The sequence below is a fragment of the Pelophylax lessonae genome, assembly GCF_965119305.1.
Source record: "Pelophylax lessonae genome assembly, chromosome: 10".
NCBI lineage: Eukaryota > Metazoa > Chordata > Amphibia > Anura > Ranidae > Pelophylax > Pelophylax lessonae.
Window position 1 is genome coordinate 201,700,415 of NC_138777.1, and position 25,203 is coordinate 201,725,617.

At 43.7% G+C, this 25,203-nt stretch overlaps 1 protein-coding gene across 1 annotated transcript; it reads left to right on the forward strand.

Annotated features, from left to right (window-relative positions):
- Positions 1 to 389: 389 nt before the first annotated feature.
- HAS3 (hyaluronan synthase 3) lies at positions 390 to 22,721 on the forward strand. Its single transcript, XM_082270894.1, has 3 exons — positions 390 to 1,089; positions 15,827 to 15,928; positions 21,165 to 22,721. The coding sequence occupies exons 1-3, from the start codon at positions 424 to 426 to the stop codon at positions 22,092 to 22,094; spliced, it is 1,698 nt and encodes a 565-aa protein (XP_082127020.1). The 5' UTR covers positions 390 to 423; the 3' UTR covers positions 22,095 to 22,721.
- Positions 22,722 to 25,203: the final 2,482 nt, after the last annotated feature.

Consider the following 25,203-nt stretch of genomic DNA (forward strand, 5'->3'; position numbering starts at 1 on the left):
GCAGTGATTTGGGAACCTTTTCTCTTGGATGGAATGGAGTAGGTGAGTAGTGATTTGGGAACCTTTTCTCTTGGATGGAATGGAGTAGGTGAGTAGTGATTTGGGAACCTTTTCTCTTGGATGGAATGGAGTAGGTGAGTAGTGATTTGGGAACTTTTTCTCTTGGATCGAATGGAGTAGGGATTTTAAAAAAATTACATGGAGATCTGCTTTAACCTTTTTTTTTATCTACTTTTTAATTCTTTGAAAATATCATGATATACGCTTGACTTCCCCTTTAAGTAAACCTTTCATAGTTGGAACTTCTCATAACTACCTCTATAATTATGACAGTTATCACGTGGAAAGACGTACTTAGCTGACACAGCTGGCAGACGCGGCATGTAAACTGTCATCTATACATGTGGTGACTTGGATGTATCTATGGGTACGTGCTTCACTGTGATTAATTCTACTTTGTCTGTTTTTCTCTTGGGGCAGATGCCAGGGCGGCTGCTGACGGCTCTGAAGGTCCTGGGCACAAGCCTCTTTGCCCTGCTGGTGCTGGGGGGCATTCTTGCTGCCTATGTCACCGGATACCAGTTCATACACACCGACCGGCACCATCTCTCCTTCGGACTGTACGGAGCCATCCTGGGACTGCATTTGCTCACCCAGAGCCTTTTTGCTTACCTAGAGCACAGACGGATGCGGAAAGGAAGGCAGAAGTTCCCGACGGGAAACTCTAGAGTGGCGCTATGCATTGCAGCCTATCAAGAAGACCCAGAGTACCTTAGAAAGTGCCTGCAGTCGGTACGGCGGCTCTCCTACCCTCACCTGCGGGTAGTGATGGTGGTGGATGGAAACACAGAAGATGACCGATACATGATGGACATCTTCAGAGAGGTGATGGGATCGGAGGGCACTTGCTGCTACATGTGGGACAATAACTACCATGTCACAGAAGAAGGGGGTCAGGAAGGCGAAAGGGGCGTAGAGGAACTGGTACAGAAGTTTCCATATACCTGTATAATGCAGAAATGGGGAGGAAAGCGAGAAGTGATGTACACAGCCTTCCGAGCCCTTGGGGACAGTGTGGACTACGTACAGGTAAGGGCTATGATGTGGCATTGCTATATAGTTGGTAATTGAATTTATATATTGTAGTAGTAAAATATCAAGGATATAAGGCTTTGTGTTCATTGGGGTTAGTGTAGGAATCAGGGGCTACCCAGCCTGGGCTGTAGCACGTGGCATTTGAGTGTACACTATTGTGTAAGTTAGAGTGGGGTTCCATGATGGCATTAATAGAGCTATATATATATATATATATATATATATATATATATATATATACACAGTATTGCACAAAAGTGAGTACACCCTTCACATTTTTGTAAATATTTTATTATATCTTTTCATGTAACAACACTGAAGAAATGACAATTTGCTACAATGTAAAGTAGTGAGTGTACAGCTTGTATAACAGTATACATTTGCTGTCCCCTCAAAATAACTCAACACAGGGCCATTAATGTCTACACTGCTGGCAACAAAAGTGAGTACACCTCTAAGTGACAATGTCCAAATTGGGCCCAATTAGCCATTTTCCCTCCCCGGTGTCATGTGACTCGTTAGTGTTACAAGGTCTCAGGTGTGAATGGGGAGCTGGTGTGTTAAATTTGGTATTATTGCTCTCACTCTCTCATACTGGTCACTGAAAGTTCAACATGGCACCTCATGGCAAAGAACTCTCTGAGGATCGGAAAAAAAAAAAAAAAATTGTTGCTCTACATAAAGATGGCCTAGGTTATAAGAAGATTGCCAAGACCCTGAAACTGAGCTGTCAGCTGACATCACAGAGCCGGTCTAGGCTGGGGCTGGGGGAAGGTTGCTCTGAAAGGCTGAGCCAGCTGCTCCCGCCCCCTCCACAGCCCAGCGCTCCAGTGGGGGGGGGGGGGGCAGAGCAGAGAGCCGTTGACTAAAAGTCACCGGCTCTCTGCTCATGAAGCTCTGAGAACCGAGTGATCAGTGGTGTTTGATCGCTCGGTTCTCAGTCTTAGAGCCTCCCTCCAACATTCATGACTCTTGCTGATGTCCTAGGAGGTTGGATGTTTTCTTGTCAGTTTTTCTGATGCTGGTTTCTGGATAGAAAGATAATTCTTTCCTTCCCTTTGCTTAATTTTCAAACATTTTCTATCTGAACATGGAAGTCAGTCTTTACAATTCAATTTAATTTCCTTGACCCTTCTTTTAAAGGCTTTCTAGGACTTCACCTATGACTACTGATGTATGTTTCCTTGCGGCGGACACCGTTCAGCGGTCTCATAGACTTTACACTTTGCCATGTAATGCCCCGTACACGCGTGCAGATTGTCGGCCGAAAATGTTCGGCCGATTTTCGGCTTGTTAGTATGATGTTCCGACAGCCGACAGCGCACTTTCGGCCGAAAAGAATCTGTCGTGCAAGCATTAAAATTTTTGGATGCCGACACCAGAGCGGCCGATTGTTCGCCAGTCAATACAGAATTCGCCCGACAGACAGCAGATTTGCAAGACTGGGCATGCTCAGAAAAGAAAAAACACAGGGAAAGTTAACCATCACATGACATCACTTCTGCAGTCGGCTGTAGTCGGTGGACAAAATTCTTGTGCAGTCTTTTGCACTTTTCAACAGACACGACAGCCCGGGGACAAAAGACGGCCGATCGTTCGGCCGACGATCTGCACGTGTGTACGAGGCATAAGACTCAAACTCTTTTCTGGATGACTGCATCTGAGTAACCCTCCCTAATACTGTCAAGGTTCTGTTCTCTAATACACCTTCCTCTGCTTATTCTCAAGGAAATAAACATTATATTACTTTCTGTACTTCCCTGAATAATCAAGAGACCCAACCACCAAGTTCCCCTACTTTTATGTTTAGTTTTCTAGAATTGGCAAGGGAACACATTGGAGGCCTTCAGTTTCTATTGTGCTGTACTGGGCTTCTGGTGTGTCCCTGTACATTAAGTAAAAAGGGGGGAATAACCGCGCTAACTAAGTACTCAAGCTGCAGCTTCAGATGAGACAACACCAACACAAGAAATAAAAAAGAAAAGCTGCGCTAATGTTACTTGATGAATATAGCAATCTCATAAAGATAGATGAATCCTTGAAGAGGAAATCCACAAATGGCAACAAGTGCCAGATAAGCACCCAAAAAGGATAGGATGGACAAAAAATCTACTAAAACGTATGCATTACAAAATGAACTTGTGCATAAATAAGTAAAAAATGGTGAGTTAATGTTTGACTAAAAACAAAACCATGAAAGTTCATATAAATAGTCCTAGAGTCCCAGAAATTGAGTTCCAAGATCGGTGGAGTGAAGAAAAGATCCAATCTGGCTAATCACCATGGTGTTGCACACAAGTGACATGCATATCTCCTTACCAGATAAATATGCAAATCGAGCATTCAGTAAGTGTCCTCGCAGCGCCACTCAAAGGATCACAGCAACAAGCCTCCAAGCCACTGCCAGTGAGATGGTGATAGCAAGACCGGTCACAGGATGGAGCTCAGTGAGTCATATAAAAGAAAGGACTGGATAGTGTAATACCGTCAACTATTTATTGGTTTAAATAATAAAAACTCACTTAGAATATCCAAGAAAGAAAGTCGCATGTAAAACAAGCCGGCCGGCTCTCATGTAGCCCGTTCCTCGGGGCAGCGTAGTGACGTCAGCACGCCGTACCCTACGCGCTCGTCTCCAAAGATTTCTAATGGGGGCTTGTTTTACATGCGAATTTCTTTCTTGGATATTGTAAGTGTGTTTTTATGCGATCCTTTGAGTGGCGCTGCGAGGACACTTACTGAATGCTCGATTTGCATATTTATCTGGTAAGGAGATATGCATGTCACGTGCAACACCGTGGTGATTAGCCAGATTGGATCTTTTCTTCACTCCACCGATCTTGGAACTCAATTTCTGGGACTCTAGGACTATTTATATGAACTTTCATGGTTTTGTTTTTAGTCAAACATTAACTCACCATTTTTTACTTATTTATGCACAAGTTCATTTTGTAATGCATAAGTTTTAGTAGATTTTTTTGTCCATCCTATCCTTTTTGGGTGCTTATCTGGCACTTGTTGCCATTTGTGGATTTCCTCTTCAAGGATTCATCTATCTTTATGAGATTGCTATATTCAAGTTACATTAGCGCGGCTTTTCTTTTTTATTCCCTGTACATTAAGGCTCGGTTCATACTGGGACGGCTTCAAAGTCACCTCGACTCTGAAGTCACCCCGTACAGCGCAACTTCAGCGCGGCTTGCAAACGACTTTTTTAATAGAAGTCAATGCAAGCTGCTCCGAAGTCACCCCCAAGTAGGGCAGGAACCTTTTTCTAAGCCAAAGCGACTTCAGTCACTCCGATTAGAACGGTTCCATTGCACTGAATGGAGCGCGACTTGTCAGGCGACTAAGTTGCCTAAAAAGTCACCCCAGTGTGGACTGAGTCTTAATGGGCTGCCTCCAGGCATACCTGCCTTCAACTTATCCATTGCTATATATGCTCAAACAAAGAGATCCTCATAGACTAGAGTTAGGAAGCACACTACATAGAGAGGCCTTGAGGCAGTGTGGCTTATACGCATATATTTGCAAATGTTATGCAACTAAATCCTTTGTTTTTTTGTTTTTTGTAGGCAACTTGTTAAACAGTGTAATTTGTTTTCTTTGCTGGCTAGCTGTTAAATAAGGACTTTAGTCCTCTGTCCATTTGCTCTGTCCCCCTCCCTCAGGTGCTGCCATTATGGAGTCTGCGTAGATGTCCTGAAGGGCTCTGCCCAGCCGTCAGGTCTTGGCACATCTGTACATTAGCAGGATATTTCCTGCGCGTGCGCAAGGATGGGGACTATTTCAAATCTCTGTGCTACCTGTCTGAGTATGCACATGGGAAATGGGCACGTGCCCAGATGTGCCACAGGGCTGTCTGGATCTGAAGGCCCGCGGCACATCTGAGTACCTGCAGAATCCGAGAGGGGGACAGGGGGGTTCCCAGACATCATTCTCGCTTGGCAGAGAAATGCAAAATACTACTTTGCAGCACAATATATAAAAATAAATAAAAATATCCAATTTAACCACTTGCCGACCGCCACAAGTACATATACTTCGGCGGTCAGCCCCTCACAGGCAAAGTGACGTATGGATACGTCACTAGCCTGTGAGGCTCTGGGGAGCGAGCGCGCGCCGCCGGAGGCGCGCTCCCGCGCGGTCACGGAACACCCCCCCCCCCCCCCCCCGCGCGTGTGACCGGCGGACCCGATGTCTGCCGGTTACTCGCGATCGTGGGGCGTAGAGGGAGAAAGGCAGGCGGCTGATGTAAACAAGCCGCCTGTCATTCTCCCCTGTGTAGGAATAGTGATCATACGGTTCTACTATGTAGGACCGTTGATCACTGTTCCTACACCTCAAGCCACAGCCAATCAGTTAGAATCACGCCCCTAGGGACACACATAGCCCCTCCCTCTCAAAAAAAGTTAATCCCTTCACTACCAGTGTCATTTTACAGTAACAGTGCATATGTATAGCACTGATTACTGCAGTAATGTCACTGGTAACCCCAAAAGTGTCAAAAATGTCAGTCAAGGGTCCGATCTGTCCGCCCCAATGTCGCAGTCCCGCAAAAAAAAAATTGCAGATCGCCGCCATTACGCGTTAAAAAAAAAAAAAAGAACAAAAATGACAAAAATCTTTCCCTTTGTTAGTAAAAGCGATAACTTTTGCGCAAACCAATCAAAATACACTTTTTGCGATTTTTTTTTTTACCAAACACATGTAGCAGAAAACAAATTGGCCGCAAATGTTAAAAAATTTTGATTTTTACATTTTTTTTGGGGAATTTCATATAAAAAAATGTGAAAATATTGTTATTTTTGCAAAATTAACGCTCTTTTTTGTTTATAGCGCATGATCAAAAAATCGCACAGGTGATCAAATACCACCAAAAGAAAGCTCTGTTTGTGGGAAAAAAAGGATGTCAAATTCGTTTAGGTACAGGTACGTCACTAGCCTGTGAGGCTCTGGGGAGCGAGTGCGCGCCGCCGGAGGCGCGCTCCCACGGTCACGGGCCCCCCCGCGCGTGTGAGCGGCGGACCCGATGTCCGCCGCTCACTCACGATCGTCCGTGACAGCGGGAGAAAGGCAGGCGGCTAATGTAAACAAGCCGCCTGTCATTCTTCCCTGTGAAGAAACAGTGATCATACGGTTCTACTATGTAGGACCGTTGATCATTGTTCCTACACCTCAAGCCACAGCCAATCAGAGTTAGAATCACGCCCCTAGGGACACACACAGCCCCTCCCTCTCAAATTAAATTAACCCCTTCACTACCAGTGTCATTTTGCAGTAACAGTGCATTTATATATATATATAGCACTGATTACTGTAGAAATGTCACTGGTAACCCCAAAAGTGTCAAAAATGTCAGTCAAGGGTCCGATCTGTCCGCCGCAATGTCGCAGTACCGCAAAAGAAATCGCAGATCGCCGCCATTACGCGTTAAAAAAAAAAAAACAACAAAAATGACAAAAATCTTTCCCTTTGTTAGTAAACGCAATAACTTTTGCGCAAACCAATCAAAATACGCTTTTTGCGATTTTTTTTTTACCAAACATAGGTAGCATAAAACAAATTGGCCGAAAATGTTAAAAAATTTTGATTTTTACATTTTTTTGGGGAATTTCATATAAAAAAATTTGAAAAATATTGTTATTTTTGCAAAATTGACGCTCTTTTTTTGTTTATAGCGCATGATCAAAAAATCGCACAGGTGATCAAATACCACCAAAAGAAAGCTCTGTTTGTGGGAAAAAAAGGACATCAAATTAGTTTAGGTACAGCGTCGCACGACCGCGCAATTGTCCGTTAAAGTCACGCAGTGCCGAATCGCAAAATACCCCCTGGTCAGGAAGGGGGTAAAATCTTCCGGGGCTTAAGTGGTTAAAGAGAAGAAGAGGAGGCAGGGTGTGAGGACATTAGGTTTAGGGTGAAGGTTTGTGTGTCCTGAAAAATTTTTGTTTTGTGACTGACAAATCAACACGAGAGCTGTACATCAATCCAGGGCTGGCCCAAGACATTGTGCTCACGGAGAGATCATTCAAACAACACAGGAAAAGCCGCTCAGGCGAGGCAAAGGCACCCAGGTGCTGGTCGGAGCCGCCTTCCAGTGATCAGATATCCAAAGAGAAAAAGTGACCGCACTCAAAGGTAGATAACTTGAAGTGTTAATTCCCAATCGTAGAAAACGGTGCATCGAACAGACATGGACACGGTTAACGCGTTTCACGACTCTATGGGTCGTTTACTCATAACGATAAGGATGGTTATGAGTAAGCGACCCATAGAGTCATGAAACGCGTTAACCGTGTCCATGTCTGTTCAATGCACCGTTGTTTTCTACGATTGGGAATAAACACTTCAAGTTTATCTACCTTTGAGTGCGGTCACTTTTTCTCTTTGGATATCAAGACATTGTGCTGCCTGGGTCCAAGAATAAAATGCCGTCTCCCCCTCCCAAAAATAAAAAAATCACACCTAACAAAAGGCCCCCACATCCATTATTTTATATAAATATAAAATGTAGAAAATTCTATATATACTGTTATCTTCTTTCATAACTCACCACAGGACTGGTCCACCAAACACCCACTGTCACTCCTGTGTCTGCAGTGCCCACCACCCTAGAAGATCCAGCCTGCCCTGCGTGAAAAGGAGTGCGCTGATGTCTGACGTCATTGCGCACACCACGATCACATGAGGGACGTTCCCTGGAGAAGACACTCCGCCCCTTCATACTCATCAGTTTGCACTACAGGCGGCAGTATGAGATGGAGAAATGCCGCCCGTAAACGCACCGCAAACTGATGACACACAAAACTGCTGGAAAAAAAATCTCAATTTGTTGCGCCTCTCCAAGTACTGCCTGGGTCCAATGGACCCAGTGGGACCCGGGCCGGCCCTGCATCAATTTCTCTGTGCACAGAACCAACTAAGCCCTAATAGCTAAAAATAATGTATGTTACCAAAAATATAAAAATCATGCAGGTGGATGCAGAGTAGAGATCGACCGATTATCGGCAACAGCAATATATCGGGGGCCGATATGCACTTTACCCGATAAATCGGAATCAGCCCCTGAGGTCGCCGATATTTCGGGAAAGTGCTGTACCAGAGTGATGCCTGCAGCTAGAGGCATCACGCCGATACCGGCGTCCATAGCCGACGGTCAGCTGACTTGTAATGACAACCGATGCGGCTGAGAAGCCACTCGGCTGTCATTACAAGGAGCGGGAGGGAACGTCCCCCCCCTCCCGCCGCCTTCTGCGGCTCGCCCGGGTCTCCCGTCCCACTGGGAGACCCGGGCATCCTACCGCTGCCGCCGAAGAGAAGACTCGGGTCTCCATGTAAAAAACTCGGCGCCGAATTAATAAAAACTGACAACATTCAAGACAGCCAAACTTTGAATGCTTTTCGGTGCCGAGGAGGGGTTTGGGGTCTTTTAGACCCCCAGATCCCTCCACAAGGAGTACCTTTAGAAGAATAAAAAAAACATTTTTTTTACATGTCCGAAAATATCGGCAGATATCGGCCGATACCGATGACCAAAATATTGGTATCGGCATTAAAATAATGATATCGGTCGATCACTAATGCAGGGGGTAAAAAAAATCTGGTATTCAAAATTAGTTTTCCAAGAAGAGAAACATTCCCTTAATTATGTCCTAAACCGGTCATACTAAGCAGGTAGCCCATACATGGTTGAATTTGATCCATGTATGGCCCTCTTTAGATGGCTATTTTACTTTAAGACCCCTTTCACACTGGTGCGACCTAAAAGTCGCATGATTCTGCCGCGATTCTTTGAAGTCTTTGAAACTTGAAGTTGCACAGATATAAACAGTACTCGTTGGAAATCATGTGGTATGACTTGTCATGCGACTTTGCAGTCCCAAGTCGCACAAGTGTAAATGGGGCCTTAATCTTCCTTTCCCTGTATTTCAGGATTAGGGGTATTCTGCTTCAACCCCCAGGTGTTTAATCCTTGGTTGAGACATACTTTGTCTGTCATTATGTCATACCTTCCCTAAGGTCAAGTATTTTGTATCCTTAGCTACAAACAATCTTATTTTTTGTTGACCACTTTTGCAGTGTTAAGTTTTCTCCAACCTGTTATCTCCTTATGGTGGTTGCTGGGTTCTCCTCCGCTTTATTGTAGAGATCTAGTAACCTTTCAGATAACAGTCTCCCCCTAGTGGTGCTACTTGTCCTGTTCGGAAACATCACATTCATTCTTGGTGCCTTTCTTCCTTATTGTCCCCCCATTTTTTCACTAGCCATCCTTCCTTCAGATACTTTAATTTCCACATCTATTGGATCTCTCAGCGGCTGTTGCCCAACCCTCTTTTGCAATGCTTTTTTTATTGAATATCTTACATTTCAGTAATTTAACCACTTCTGGACCAGAAGATTTCCCCCCTTAATGACCAGGCCATATTTTGCGATTCGGCACTGTGTTTATTTAACGGACAATTTCGCGGTAGTGCGACGCTGTACCTGAATAAAATTGATGTCCTTTTTCCCACACATATAGAGCTTTCTTTTGGTGGTATTTGATCACCTGTGCGATTTTTATTTTTTGCGCTATAAACAAAAAAAAGCGACAATTATGAAAAAACTATATATTTTTCACATTCTGCTATATAACATTCGCAAAAAAAAAATAAAAAAATCAAATTTTTTTAACATTTTAGGCCAGTTTTTTTCTGCTACATATTTTTGGTAAAAAAAATTGCAATAAGCGTATTTTAAATGGTTTGCGCAAAAGTTATCGCGTCTACTAACTACGGGAAAGATTTGTCATTTTTATTGTTTTTTACTAGTAATTGCGGCGATTTGCGATTTTTAGCGGGATTGCGACATTGCGGCAGATAGATCGGACCCCTAACTGACATTTTTAACACTTTTGGGGGGACCAGTGACATTACTACAGTAAGCAGTGGTAAAACTATGCACTGTTACTGTAATAATGACACTGGCAGGGAAGGGGTTAACATTGTGGGTGATCAAGGGGTTAAATGTGAGCCTCGGGGAGTGATTCTAACTGTGGGGGGCGTGGCTTGTGAAATGATCACAGAGACCTGTGATCCTATATAGAAGGATTACAGGCACTCTGTGATCATCCCAGGGAGAAGGACGGTTGGCTGTGTTTCTCTCAGCAGGGAGCGATTTCGGGTGTCAGGCGGCAATCTGAGTCACCTGACTTTTGCATCTACTTCCCCGCTGCCGAGTGGGGGGCGGGAGCGCGCCGCCGGAGGTCTGCGCTCGCCCCCTAGCTGCCGGCGGGCGACTGACGTAGGTTGGTTTGCGCAGGAGGTCCACACTGCCACAATAAAAAGGCGGCGTGTGGTCGACAACCGGTTAAAGAGTGTAAAAATGAAAATTCAGCAGCTACAAAAACTGCAGCGGCTGACCTTTAATGAACAGCCACTCACCTGTCCCAGGATCCAGCGATGTGCTCACCCCAGCCATTCTCATCTCCTGTCATCTGTCCCCAGCGCTGGCATGTTAACAGTGGGCACCCAGCTGTGACAGCTTACAGCTTTACAGCCGGGTGCCCACTGTGCATGTGCAAGCAGCACTGCGCATTGTGAATGGTCCCGTAGTCTTCTGGGACCTGTGATGTGTTCCACAAGACTGCGGGGAGGAGAACTTCCACTTCTGATCGCCTTAAAGATCGTAGTGAAAGTGGGAGCGGGGACCTGTCAAACTCAGGTACCCGTTCCCCAAAAGTTCCATTAATTTACCAGGAGCGGGGCAGAAGGCCTTAACCACTTGCCGACCGCCGCAAGTACATATACTGTGGCGGTCAGCCCCTCACAGGCAAAGTGACGTACCAGTACGTCACTAGCCTGTGAGGCTCTGGGGAGCGAGCGCGCGCCGCCGGAGGCACGCTCCAGCGGTCACGGGCCCCCCCGCGCGTGTGAGCGGCGGACCCGATGTCCGCCGCTCACTCACGATCGTCCGTGACAGCGGGAGAAAGGCAGGCGGCTAAAGTAAACAAGCCGCCTGTCATTCTTCCCTGTGAAGAAACAGTGATCATACGGTTCTACTATGTAGGACCGTTGATCATTGTTCCTACACCTCAAGTCACAGCCAATCACAGTTAGAATCACGCCCCTAGGGACACACACAGCCCCTCCCTCTCAAATTAAATTAACCCCTTCACTACCAGTGTCATTTTGCAGTAACAGTGCATATTTATAGCACTGATTACTGCAGTAATGTCACTGGTAACCCCAAAAGTGTCAAAAATGTCAGTCAAGGGTCCGATCTGTCCGCCGCAATGTCGCAGTACCGCAAAAGAAATCGCAGATCGCCGCCATTACGCGTTAAAAAAAAAAACAACAAAAATGACAAAAATCTTTCCCTTTGTTAGTAAACGCAATAACTTTTGCGCAAACCAATCAAAATACGCTTTTTGCGATTTTTTTTTTTACCAAACATAGGTAGCATAAAACAAATTGGCCGAAAATGTTAAAAAATTTTGATTTTTACATTTTTTTTGGGAATTTCATATAAAAAAATGTGAAAAATATTGTTATTTTTGCAAAATTGTCGCTATTTTTTTGTTTATAGCGCATGATCAAAAAATCGCACAGGTGATCAAATACCACCAAAAGAAAGCTCTGTTTCTGGGGAAAAAAAGGACATCAAATTCGTTTAGGTACAGTGTCGCACGACCGCGCAATTGTCCGTTAAAGTCACGCAGTGCCGAATCGCAAAATACCCCCTGGTCAGGAAGGGGGTAAAATCTTCCGGGGCTTAAGTGGTTAAAGCGGAACTTCCTCTTTTGGATGGAGCTCTGCTTTAATCTATGCCTGTGTCTTTCAATGGACCATTAAAAAAAAATAATTCTGCTTACTGTTAGTCCTGGTTCACATTGATGCTACTTTAAAATCATGCTACTTCACTTTAGATCTGCACAATAAATTGTTAAAAAATCGAGATCTCAATTCAACCCCCCTCACAATCGTAAAGTGATTGTAAAGTCTCGATTTTTTTAAATAACAAACATGTTATACTTACCTGCTCTTTGCAGTTGGTTTTGCACAGAGCAGCCCGGATCCTTCTCTTCTTGGGTCCCTATTTGCTGCTCCTGGCCCCTCCCTCCTGTTGAGTGTCCCCCACAGCAAGCAGCTTGCTATGGGGGCACCCGTGCCGAGCTGAAGCTCCGTGTGTCCATTCAGGCACAAAGCTGCTGTTTAACCTCCACCCCTCCCCCTTTCCTGATTGGCTAACTGACTTTGATTGACTGCCATGGGAGTCAGTGGCGCCGTCGCAGTGTCTCAGCCAATTGGGAAGGACGAGGGACTCGTGGACATCGCTGGACAGAGATGGGGCTCAGGTAAGTATTAGGGGTGCTGGGGAGGCTTCTACACACAGAAGATTTTTTAACCTAATGCATAGAATGCGTTAAGATAAAAAACCTTCCTGACTTTACAACTCCTTTAATCCGGAACTTCCATGATTCATGTAACAGTGCAGAGCCATTCTCTGCTTAGAGCTGTCAAAGAAAAAAAACAGCTGGCAAAGTGTATCACAACATTGCTGGAGATAAACGCTAACCTTGTATCATTTGGTTCTTTTAGATCAAAGGGATGAACTTCCATCTGTAAAGGAAGGCAGTTAAACCTCTTAACCACCTCCTTCCCAGGCCTATTCTGACACTTCCCTCCTACATGTTAAAATTTACTTTTTTTTGCTAGAGGATTACCTAGAACCCCCAAACATTATATATATATATATATTTTTTTTAGCAGAGACCCTAGAGAATAAAATGGCGTGTGTTGCAATTTTTAATGTTGGTATTTGCGCATCGGTTTTTTAAACGCAATTTTTTTTGGAACAAAAACATTTTCATGAATAAAACAAAAAAAACAAAAAACAGTAAAGTTAGCCCAATTTTTTTTCATATATTGTGAAAGATGATGTTACACCAAGTAAATAGATACCTAACATGTCATGCTTTAACATTGCATCTGCCCGTGGAATGGCGGCAAACTAGGGTGCCTAAAATTCTTTATAGGCGATGCTTTAAACGCCTTTACAGGTTACCAATTTAGAGTTGCACAGGAGGTCTGGTGCTAGAATCATTGCTCTTGCTCTGACGCTCGCGACACTACCTCACATGTGTGGTGTGCGATCACTGTGTACATATGCGTGTGGGAGTAACGTATGCATTCGCATTTGCGTGTAAGCACGGTGGGATGGGACGCTTTACATTTTTTTTTATTATTATTTATTTAAGACAAAAAAAAAACATTTTTTTTTTTTTTTTTTACACTTTCTTTTTTAATTCTTTTTTTACACTTTTTTTCTAAATTCTTTTTTTACACTTTTTTTTTTAATTCTTTTTTTTACACTTTTTTCTTACAATTTTTTTTTTGTCGGAAGCATCATACTAACAAGCCGACAATTGGCCGATCGGACATTGGCCGAAAATTCACAGCCAACAATCGTTGCATGTGTACGGGGCTTTAGCCTTTTTCTGACATTTGTTGCTTGCAATTTAAAATCAGTATTTTTTGCTAGGAAATTACTTAGAACCCCCAAGCATTATATATATTTTTTAGCAGAGACCCTAGAGAATAAAATGGCGATCGTTGCAATATTTTATGTCTTTCAAAAGCAATTTTATGGAAAAAAAATACTTCAATTTAATATAAAAAAAAAAACAGTACATTTTTTTTGTATAATGTGAAAGATGAGGTTACGCAGGGAACCGTGATCTTTATTTTAAGCAAAAAAAAATTGTGATTCTCATTTTATCCAGAATTGTGCAGCTCTACTTCACTTGAAGTAGCACAATTTCAAAGTAGCATTTCAGTGCGATTTCAGGTGCTGCTTGAAAGACATCTGTGCGGCTTCATGCATAGATGTCTTTTGAAGTCGCCCCCGAACACCGGCAAAAGTAGTGCAGAAGCTACTTTTGCAAATCGGTGCGGCGCCGCAAAGTCTGCCCTGCACAGATTGGAACATTGCCAATGCTGCGACTTGTCATGCGATCAAATCGCATGATAAATTGTTCCAATATGAATGAGAGCAAAATAGTTTTCATGAAGTCCATTTTTGAGACACTCTCCCGGGGGCAGTGCTAGACTATTTTTCACCCTAGGCAAGGACAGCTACTTGCACCCCAAAGCCCCCCTCCAAAAAAATAAAAATAAAACTTCAAAACAAATTCAATAATTCTAGCACCAGAATGCCTGTGTAACACTGGACTGAGGATTTGTGTATGTGCGTCCATGAAACAACGAAAAAAACTGCAGTACTGGAGCTGCGCGATTCTGGTAAAAATGAGAATCACAATTTTTTTTGGGCTTAGAATGAAGATCACGATTCTCTCATCTCTTATGATTGTCAAAATCTTATATATATATATACAAAAATATGAAATGAATATAATAATAATAAATAGTATAATGAAATTATTAGAAATGATTAATTTAGTTATATTATTTATTATTATTATTATTATTATTATTATAATAAATATATATATATATATATATATATATATATATATACACACACACACAAATTTATAATTAATATAATAATAAATAATATAATGAAATAATTAGAAATTATTAATTTAATTATATTATTTATTATTATTAATAATATTATATATATATATATATATATATATATATAATTTTGCGTCAAAGATTGCATTTGGCTGTAGCATAAAGGGCATATATGTATATGTAGGGCATATATGCATTTGGCTGTAGCATATATATATATAGATATATGAAGAAACACGGTACTGCCTATCCACCGCATCACGTCTCTCAGCTGACATCAGTTCCTGTATCAGCGCCATTTGCGTTCCACGCTGGCTCCGCCGCGGCCCGATGGCTTCCCCCTCTGGTCCCTTCGGTCCAGGCTACCTTACCGATCCCACCACAGTACTGATCCCAGCATCTACACAAATGTGAGCAATGTGAGCTGATAATTTTGTCACTGAGCATCGTGGAAATTCAGGTCTGAGATCGCGGGGGGGGGGGGGGGGTCGGAGGGTGAATCGAGATTGCGATTCTATACGATTAAAGCGGTAGTATACTCAAAGTAAAAAAATAAAAAAAAAACCCTGCAAGACAAAGGCATAATGAGTTATACTAGCTCTCACAAGCAACGCTTTAAAAGCCTCTTGAGGTCATCAGTATAACATTATGCAGTGGTTCTGATGCTAGAGTTATTGCTCTCACTCCGGCGTGCGCGGTGATACATAACATGTGTAGGGCAATCGCAGGTGCCAACGCGTATGCATTTTTGTATATGTGTGTAGGGGGGGCTCTAAAATGTTTTTTTTTTTTTTTTTTTTTTATTTGTCCCTTTAAATGTTTAAAACTTTTTTTTATATTTTTACCAAGTTAATTTTTATTTTACATTACATTTTTATAGTTATCACATAGGGGATTAATACCCCCCTATGTGATAGCATGTAGGTGACAGGTACTCTTTATTAGACATTCAGGGTCTAAAATGATTTGTAGCGCAGCGCTTTGTATATGCATATATTTTGGTGACCAGTATCTCATTAATATGTTTGCACTATATTGTTAACTGACACAAAGCGCGGTATTTTTCCCCTTTTTTTTTTTTACATATGAGGGATATCTGCAACCCAATTTTTTTCCTGCATGTTTGACACTGTATGCATTTGATTTCAAAATATGTAAAAACAGAACAGCTCCACATTATTTTATACCATTTCTACTTTTTTTTGTAGGTCTGCGATTCCGACACTGTGTTGGACCCAGCATGCACTGCAGAAATGCTGCGGATTTTGGAGGAAGACCCAAAAGTGGGCGGAGTTGGAGGAGATGTACAGGTAGATATCACAACTTTTATTTTCAATTGAATGGCTAGGGCAGGTGAAGTCTCTATTCAGTTTTAGGCCTCCTGCACACTGGATGTTATCAAGACTTCAGTAGAAAGCTGTAGCTGTAGAAGGCGTTTTTACGCTTTTTCTGCAGTAGCGTTTTTCAGCATTTTTTAGCTTTTTTTCAGCTGTAGCTTTTTTTTATTTATTTTTTAGCAAAACTATATTCCCACAAAAGCTTATGGCTCAAAAACGTTGAGAAACGCAGAATAGTTGCGTTTTTCAGCGTTTTTTAGCTTTTATCAGAGTTAGAGTGTTTTTACAGCTGAAAAACGAATCTTAAAACTGATTCTGGGTTTTTTTTTTACAGTCAGAAAATTCCCCTGCCAAAAACTGCTGATAACAGTCTATGTGTGAATGGACACATCAGATAACATGCTGGGGAGTTTACTGGCTGCAGAAAAGAACGTCTGACGCCAAAATCAGCCGCTGTAAAAACGTCTCGTGTGCTTGAGGCCTTGGAGCAGTGATGGGGAACCTTGGCATCCCACATGTTTTGGGACTACATTTCCCATGATGCTCCACTTCAATGCAGAGTGCAGGAGCATCATGGGAAATGTAGTTCCAAAACATCTGGGGTGCCAAGGTTGCTATTACTGCCTTAGAGGTATTCCAATAGTAAGGTATATGTATCTGACTTCCCAAGTCAGCTCACCTGCTGAGACCCATATAATGAGTATGGATCTCCAAGCTTCATTTATTTTAACCACTTCTGGACCGGAAGGTTTTCCCCTTAATGACCAGGCTATATTTTGCGATTCGGCACTGCGTTACTTTAACGGACAATTGCGCGGTCGTGCGATGCTGTACTTAAATAAAATTGTCCTTTTTTTCCCCTCAAATAGAGCTTTCTTTTGGTGGTATTTGATCACCTGTGCGATTTTTTTTTTTTGCGCTATAAACAAAGAAAGAGCGACAATTCTGAAAAAAATATATATATTTTTCACATTCTGCTATATGACATTCCCAAAAAATTAAAAATCAAATTTTTTAACATTTTAGACCAATTTGTTTTCTGCTACATATTTTTGGTAAAAAAAGTCACAATAAGCGTATTTTGATTGGTTTGAGAAAAGTTATCGCGTCTACTAACTACGGAAAAGATTTCTGTCATTTTTATTGTTTTTTTTTTTTTTTTTACTAGTAATGGCGGCGATCTGCGATTTTTAGCGGGACTGCGACATTGCGGCGGACAGATCAGACCCTTAACTGACATTTTTGACACTTTTGAGGGGACCAGTGACATTACTACAGTAATCAGTGCTAAAAATATGCACTGTTACTGTAGTAATGACACTGGCAGGGAAGGGATTAACCCTGTGGGTGATCAAGGGGTTAAATGTGAGCCTAGGGGGAGTGACTCTAACTGCGGGGGCGTGGCTTCCGAAATGACCATAGAGATCTGTGATCCTATATAGAAGGATCACAGGCGCTTTGTGATCATTCCAGGGAGAAGATCATTTCACAAGCCCAACCCCCATACAGTTAGAAACTGTATAGGTACACATTTAACCCCTTGATCACCCACAGTGTTAACCCCTTCCCTGCCAGTGTCATTATTACAGTAACTGTGTAAGCTGTGTTTACAACAGCCGACCATCCTTCTCTCTCAGCGGGGAACGATCGTGGGTGTCAGGCGGCAATCGGAGCGGCCTGACCCGTGCATCGGCTTTCCCGCTGCCGACTGGGGGCGGTGCACGCTCGCCCTCGAGCTCCCTGCTCGCGACCGACGTAGCCCTACGTCGGTTTGCCTGGGGGAGCCACACTGCCACAGTAAATACACGGCGTGTGGTCGTCAAGCGATTAAAGAATTTCAGCTAAAAAGAGTAAGACTTACGCCATAGGGGTTGGCAGAGGAAAACCCTGACAAAGAGGTTCCCTGGAGAGATGTGAGACACAACGGGAAGATCTGACATAGTGAGTCCATCTAGTTCAGGGATCCTCAAACTACGGCTCTTCAGCTGTTACGGAACTACACATCCCATGAGGCATTGTAAAACTCTGACATTCACAGGCATGACTAGGAATGATGGGAATTGTAGTTCCTGAACAACTGGAGGGCCATAGTTTGAAGGACCCCCTAGTCCAACCTATGGCGTGTGTGAAACAAATCCCATGTACATAAGAATTCACAGCCTTTGCCAAGACAATCAGACTTAAGCTCAGATGCATCCTGTTTCCAACTATCATTCTGACCCACCAGAATTTATCCAAAACATGACATTTCAGGAGGGCTGACCTTCAAATACATTGGGGTTCCATTTATATAACTTACTGGTATCTATAGTGCATCCGGAAAGTATTCAGTGCTTCACTTTTTCCACATTTTGTTATGTTACATCCTTATTCCAAAATGGATTAAATTCATTATTGTCCTCAAAATTTTACAAACAATACCCCATAATGACAACGTGAAAGAAGTTTGTTTGAGATCTTTGCAAATATATTTAAAAAAAAAAAAAAAAAAGAAATAATCACGTACATAAGTATTCACACAGCCTTTGCCACGACAATCAAACTTGAGCTCAGGTTCATCCTGTTTCCAACGATCATTCTTGAGATGTTTCTACAACTTCATTGGAGTCCACCTGTGGTAAATTCAGTTGATTGGACATGATTTGGAAAGGCACACACCTGTCTGTATAAGGTCCCACAGTTAAGAGTGCATGTCAGAGCACTAACCAAGCCATGAAGTCCAAGGAATTGTTTGTAGACCTACGAGACAGGATTGTTTTAAAGCACAGATCTGGGGAAGGGTACAGAAACATTTCTGCTGCATTGAATGTCCCAATGAGCACAGTGGCCTCCATCTGTAAATGGAAGAAGTTTGGAACCACCATGACTCCAGGGATCCAGGGAGAAGGGCCTCAGTCAGGGAGGTGACCAAGAACCCAATGGTCACTCTGACAGAGCTCCAGCATTTCTCTATGGAGCACTCCACCAATCAGGCCTGTATGGTAGAGTGTCCAGACGGAAGTCACTTCTCAGTAAAAGGCACATGACAGCCGTCTGGAGTTTGCCAAAAGGCACCTAAAGGACTCTCAGACCATGAGAAACAAAAGTCTCTGGTCTGATAAAACAAATATTGAACTCTTTGGCCTGAATAGCAAGCATCATGTCTGAAGGAAACCAGGCACCGCTCATCACCTGGCCAATACCATCCCTACAGTGAAGCATGGTGGTGGCAGCCTCATGCTGTGGGGATGGTTTTTAGCAGCAGGAACTGGGAGACCGATCAGGATCGAGGGAAAGATAAGTGCAGCAATGTACAGAAACATTCTTGATAAAAACCTGCTCCAGAGCGCTCTGGATCTCAGACTGGGGGGAAGGTTCATCTTCCAATAAGACAATGACCCAAAGCACACAGCCAAGATAACAAAGGAGTGGCTAAAGGACAACTCTGTGAAAGTCTTTGAGCGGCCCAGCCAGAGCCTAGACTTGAACCCGATTGAGAGATCTGAAAGTGAAGAGCTCTGAAAATGGCTGTGCACCGACGCTCCCCATCCAATCTGATGGAGCTTGAGAGGTCCTGCAAAGAAGAATGGGAGAAATTGCCTAAAAATAGGTGTGCCAAGCTTGTAGCATCATACTCAAAAAGACTTGAGGCTGTGCCAAAGGTGCTTCAACAAAGTATTGAGCAGAGGCTGTGATACTTATGTACATGGGATTTAGTTTGTTTCTTATTTTTATTAAATTTGCAAAGATTTCAAACAAACTTCTTTCATGTTGTCATTATGGGGTATTGTTTGTAGAATTTTGAGGAAAATAATGAATTTATTCCATTTTAGAATAAGGCTGTAACATAACAAAATGTGGAAAAAGTGAAGTGCTGTGAATACTTTCCGGATGCACTGTATATTAAAGACTATAGCAGTAAAAAAAAAAAAAACAGAAAAAATCCCAGCTCACTTACCAGCAGTGGCGGCCCGTCCATACAGGGCGCAGGGGCGCCGCCCCCCTAATCCGTGCGCCCGGCCCCTAATCTACATGCAGGGCACCAGACGCATGGATTCCAGTGGGTCTTTTTTTTTTTGTTAGAAGCCCTGATTAGAGCCGAAGGCTCTAATTGGTTTCAAAAAGGATGGGCTCGGGGCGCAGAGCGCTGCACCCAAAGCCCACCCAGTTGTGTGACATTAGCAAATTAATATTCGCTAATGTCTCCCTGTTTCTCCTCACGGCCAATCAGGAAGCGGGTCCTGAGTCCCTATTGGCGGGGAGTCCTAAGACCCGATTGGCCGCAAGTCCTAACTCCTGATTGACCTGGAGGAGAATCGGCTGCCAGGACTCTAGAGGAGATGCAGGGGTGAAAACACCACCTGCATCGGGTAAGTACAGGGGCTGGCGGGGGGCCTGACAGGCGATCGATCGAGCTAAGGGGGGATTATGTGGTTGGCTGGCTGAGGAGGCTGTGGGCCGCTCCCCCCAAATGGATTAAGCTTCAGCCGCCACTGCTTACCAGCCAACCTGCAACAAACCGAATGATCCCGTCATGTTCATGCTAAAACCAAGAGTCTAGTTTGCACACATTTTCAAATCTATGGGCTAGCAGGAGGGACACTTCAGGGCACCCCAGTGTACTGCAGTCCTAACTCTAACTTACATTTTGAGAGTCTCCAAAGTTGTAGCACATATATAATATGGATAGATTGAGGAAAGATATGCCTGGAGGGAGCCCATCCCGCCTTAAAAGCTACACTAGGACGGGACAATTGGGTTTGTTGCAGGCTGGCTGGTAAGTGAGCTGGGAATTTTTCTTTGTTGTTTTTTGACATGCATCGCCCTTCCATGTGCTCCTTGCTGTAAAGGCCAGTTAAAGTGGTGGTTGCCAGTTATTTCTACAGTTGGTTATTTGGTGGGGAGACGCACTGGATACCTTCACTGCCATTGTGCTTTTGCTGGGTGTCCAGTGTGCCACTGTGGATTTAAGGAGGGGTGGGCTCCCTCCAGGCATAGCTGCCCTCCATCTATGTATTATTATATATGTGCTCCAACTTTGAACACTATAGCAGACCACATGTGTGGAAACTAAAGGAAAATAAGTATCTTCATAGCAACCAGAGTTAGCTTTTTATTGTCTAGAAAGGTGACAGCAGGAATGTGATTGGCACCCAGAAACTTTAGCATCATTTTGTTTTATTGACTTAACTCCTAACTGTCATTGACGTCTCATTTGATTTACTTTCAGATCTTGAACAAATATGATTCATGGATCTCCTTCTTGAGCAGTGTGCGTTATTGGATGGCGTTTAATGTGGAGCGAGCTTGCCAGTCCTACTTTGGCTGTGTGCAGTGCATTAGCGGTCCACTGGGGATGTATCGAAACAGCCTTTTGCAATATTTCCTGGAGGATTGGTACCACCAGACCTTCTTGGGACAGAAATGCAGTTTTGGAGATGACCGACACCTCACCAATCGCGTGCTTAGCATGGGTTTTCGGACTAAGTACACAGCGCGTTCCAAGTGCCTGACAGAGACACCTACCAAGTACCTGCGTTGGCTTAACCAGCAGACACGGTGGAGCAAATCCTATTTTCGGGAGTGGTTGTACAATGCTCTGTGGTTCCACAAACATCACCTCTGGATGACCTATGAATCCGTGGTGACCGGTTTCTTCCCATTCTTTCTGGTGGCCACCGTGGTGCAACTTTTTTACCGTGGCCGCATCTGGAACATCATGCTTTTCCTCCTAACCGTTCAGCTCGTCGGCATTGTGAAAGCCACCTATGCGTGCTTCCTCCGTGGCAATGTTGAAATGATCTTCATGTCTTTGTATTCTCTTCTCTATATGACAAGCCTGCTACCTGCCAAAATGTTTGCCGTGATCACCATCAACAAGTCTGGCTGGGGTACCTCAGGACGCAAAAACCTCGTAGTTAACTTCATGGGGGTAGTACCAGTCTCCGTCTGGTTCTGTGTCCTTTTGGGTGGTCTAGTGTACACAGCCTACTGCCAAAGTCAGGACCCCTTCACTGAAACAGAACTGCTGTTCCTGGTAACGGGAGCAATACTGTATGGCTGTTATTGGCTAGCGCTTCTAAGCTTGTACGTGGCGATTGTTGCCCGGCGCTGTGGCAAGAAACAGGAGCTTTATAACCTGGCACTAGCAGAAGTGTGAACGGGAGAGGCCTTTTTTCAGATGACACTGCAAGAGTGTTACAACGACAGGGCCGGCCAAAAGTTTAACTTGCAGGACCTACCAGGGTCAAAGACAGTGGAAGAATGAGGTCACCAGGGACAATTTTATCACCAGCAAAGTCTAACAGAGACAAGACTACACTATGCATACATATACCTCAGGCAGATCAGAAGAAGAGCAAGTTGCCAAAGCAATATGAGCCATACCTGGCACAGCCTTAACATACTCGGTATTATCATATGGTGCCACCGAAAAAGCAATCACTGTGAGCAAGCTCTGAAGGGCATTGCACAACTACATAGACAGAAATGGGGTTCCTAAACTTAATCCAATCTTCTGTTGAATGTCAACTCAAGCCACAAAGTTTGTGTTTGTGTGTAAGTTTCTGTTTTGGACAGAGTAGGACGAGTTAGGGCCTCCAGGAGGTATTTATCACTCTGTCCCTGTTTGGGAGATTTCCTCCCACTTCTTGTCAAGATAAGAAATGATGGAAATCTCTGCAACAGGTTCACAGACAAAAAATGGAAAATTGTATTAAATACTTACAGTAATTTTCCTTTCCTGATGCCAATCCATGGTGGCATACATGTGATATAGCTCCACCCCTATCTCTACCCACAGGACCTGTGTAAGGGCTCTTTCACACGGTCCGCCTCCGTAGGCAGATCCGTGCTGCTCAGCGGGGATCGATCCGCGATCCCCGCTGAGCAGGCGGATGACAGCTCTGTCTCCGCTTGCAGTGCGGAGAGGGAGGTGTCACAGCCCCCGCTGCTCTCTATGGGGAATCGGATGAGAGTGGACCGCCTGTCCGCTCTCATCCGATCCCCAGGACAGATGGAAAATAGGGTTTCCATCCGTCTGGATTTCACGGACAGGATCGGATGCGGACGGCAGCGGGTGTCAGCGGAGGTGTCTCCGCTGACATCCGCTGCTCCATAGGGCTGAATGGGCATCCGATCAGATCCGCCTAAAAAACTGACAGGCGGATCTGATCGGACCGCCCCGTGTGAAAGAGCCCTAAATCTATAAAAGGAAAGCTGGAGCAACCTCTCCCATTCTCTGTAAAAACACCAAGATCAAAAAAAGAGATGCTGCCAAGGATTGGCGTCATGAAAGGAAAATTATGTTAAGTATTTGATACAATTTTCTGTTTTTCTGATGCCAACATGGCAGCATACACGTGATAAGTAATGAGCTAAACAAGGAGGGCTAAAATGTATAATCAAACTTTATTACAATGGACATGGAAGCCTGGACTGTCATTCTGTCAAACTCCATTGCGCTACTTTATTTTATGGGCAATGGCACCAGTTGAGATGGAACTTGTCTCAGGCACTTGTCCATTGCACAACATGTATGCACAACATTTTCATGCATTGATTGAATTTTGGATGAGCTACCTAATGCAATGTTTCTCAACTCCGGTCCCCAGGGCACACTAACAGGCCAGATTTTAAGTATTACCTTGGGGAGATGCAGACTAGAGTACTGCAATCACTGAGTAGCAAATGATATCACCTGTGATGTATTTCATTTTTCTTGCAAACCTGGCCTGTTAGTGTGCCCTGAGGACCGGAGTTGAGAAACACTGAAATGTAATGTTTCTCAAGGCACGAAAATGTGTGCGTTTTGGGTGCAGTGTATCTTGGTTTAAACTAGGGATTGACCGATTATCGGCAAAACCGATACATCGGGGGCCGATCTGCACTTTCCCTGATATATCGGAATCGGCCCCCTAGGTTACCGATATTTCGGGAAAGTGCTTGTAACGGAGTGATGCCTGCAGCAAGAGGCATCACCCCGGTACCGGCGTCCATAGCCGACGGTCGGCTGTCATTACAAGGAGCGGGAGGGGACGTCCCCCCTCCCGCCGCCTTCTGCGGCTCGCCCGGGTCTCCCATCCCACTGGGAGGCCTGGGCAACCAGCCTGCACAGCCGCCGAATGCGGCTTTGATCGGGTCTCCATGTAAAAACCCGGAAGTGATGTCATGACATCACTTCCGGGTACTTGGCGCCAAATTCAAAAAAAATTACAGCATTCAAAACAGCCAAACTTGGTGTTTTGAATGCTTTTAAGTGCAGAGGAGGGGTTTGGGGTATTTTAAACCCCCAGATCCCTCCACAAGAGTACCTGTCAAAAAAAAAGAAAATAAATAAAAGATATTTTTTTTTTTTAATGTACGAAAATATCTGCCGATATCGTCCGATACCAATATGCGATGACCAAAGTATCGGTATTGGTATCGGCAATAAAAAACGATATCGGTCGATCGCTAGTTTGAACCAGCCCGAAACTTAAAGTGACCCTTTCCTTATTGCATGCAGGACAAAGCAAAAAAGGGCATTTAACTCTATGCCTTACAATTCACCATTCCTGATTCCCACACTGCTCCAAAGCATTAAAAAATCTCTGTGCAATATGAAGTGCTTGTGAGAGGTGTGAACAGCAAAACGCCTCGTTGTCTGATTCAGTGGAATAAATTGCATGTAATGAATTAAACAGTTCTGCAAAATTTATCAATACAGGAGAACAATGCTCAGGGTTGCGACACATCCATCTTGTCCTGACATCCTATCCTCATTTTGCTCTGGCTGCGTTAGAGAATGCGTTCTGTAAAGCTTAAAAACATGTGGGAGGATATAATGGGATTTCACAAGTGTCCTCCCCATTGCATTGTGTTGTGAGTTCTGATCAACCCAATTATCCATGATGGATTGCAGCACTGCATAATCTTTCAAATTAACAATGTCAGAATACAAAGGGATTGAGGAACAGGTTTGTGCAACTATCTACAGCACCCTACAATCATTCATTTGTGGAGTGGATCAAAAATCTGCCGCTGAACATAAGCTGGCCATACATAATAAGATTTCTCATGTTGACATGAGAAATCATTCAATTCCCCCATCCCTGCTATACAGCCTGGATGGACAAATCTTCCATGGATAAATACTCTCTTGAACAAAGGTATCCATATTGTGCAGGGAACAATAGAAGATGTCATACAACAATTGCAGAGTTCACCAACACTGTCCTTATACAAATATATCATCATTCTTTGCCTTTCCTCACTCATACAGATAATTA

Excerpts from the sequence above, each read along its gene's own strand:
- HAS3 (XM_082270894.1), top strand. The coding sequence starts at position 424 with ATGGGTACGTGCTTCACTGTGATTAATTCTACTTTGTCTGTTTTTCTC. Across the intron at positions 1,090-15,826 it reads ACAGTGTGGACTACGTACAG|GTCTGCGATTCCGACACTGT; the intron begins GTAAGGGCTATG and ends TTTTTTTTGTAG. Across the intron at positions 15,929-21,164 it reads GAGTTGGAGGAGATGTACAG|ATCTTGAACAAATATGATTC; the intron begins GTAGATATCACA and ends ATTTACTTTCAG.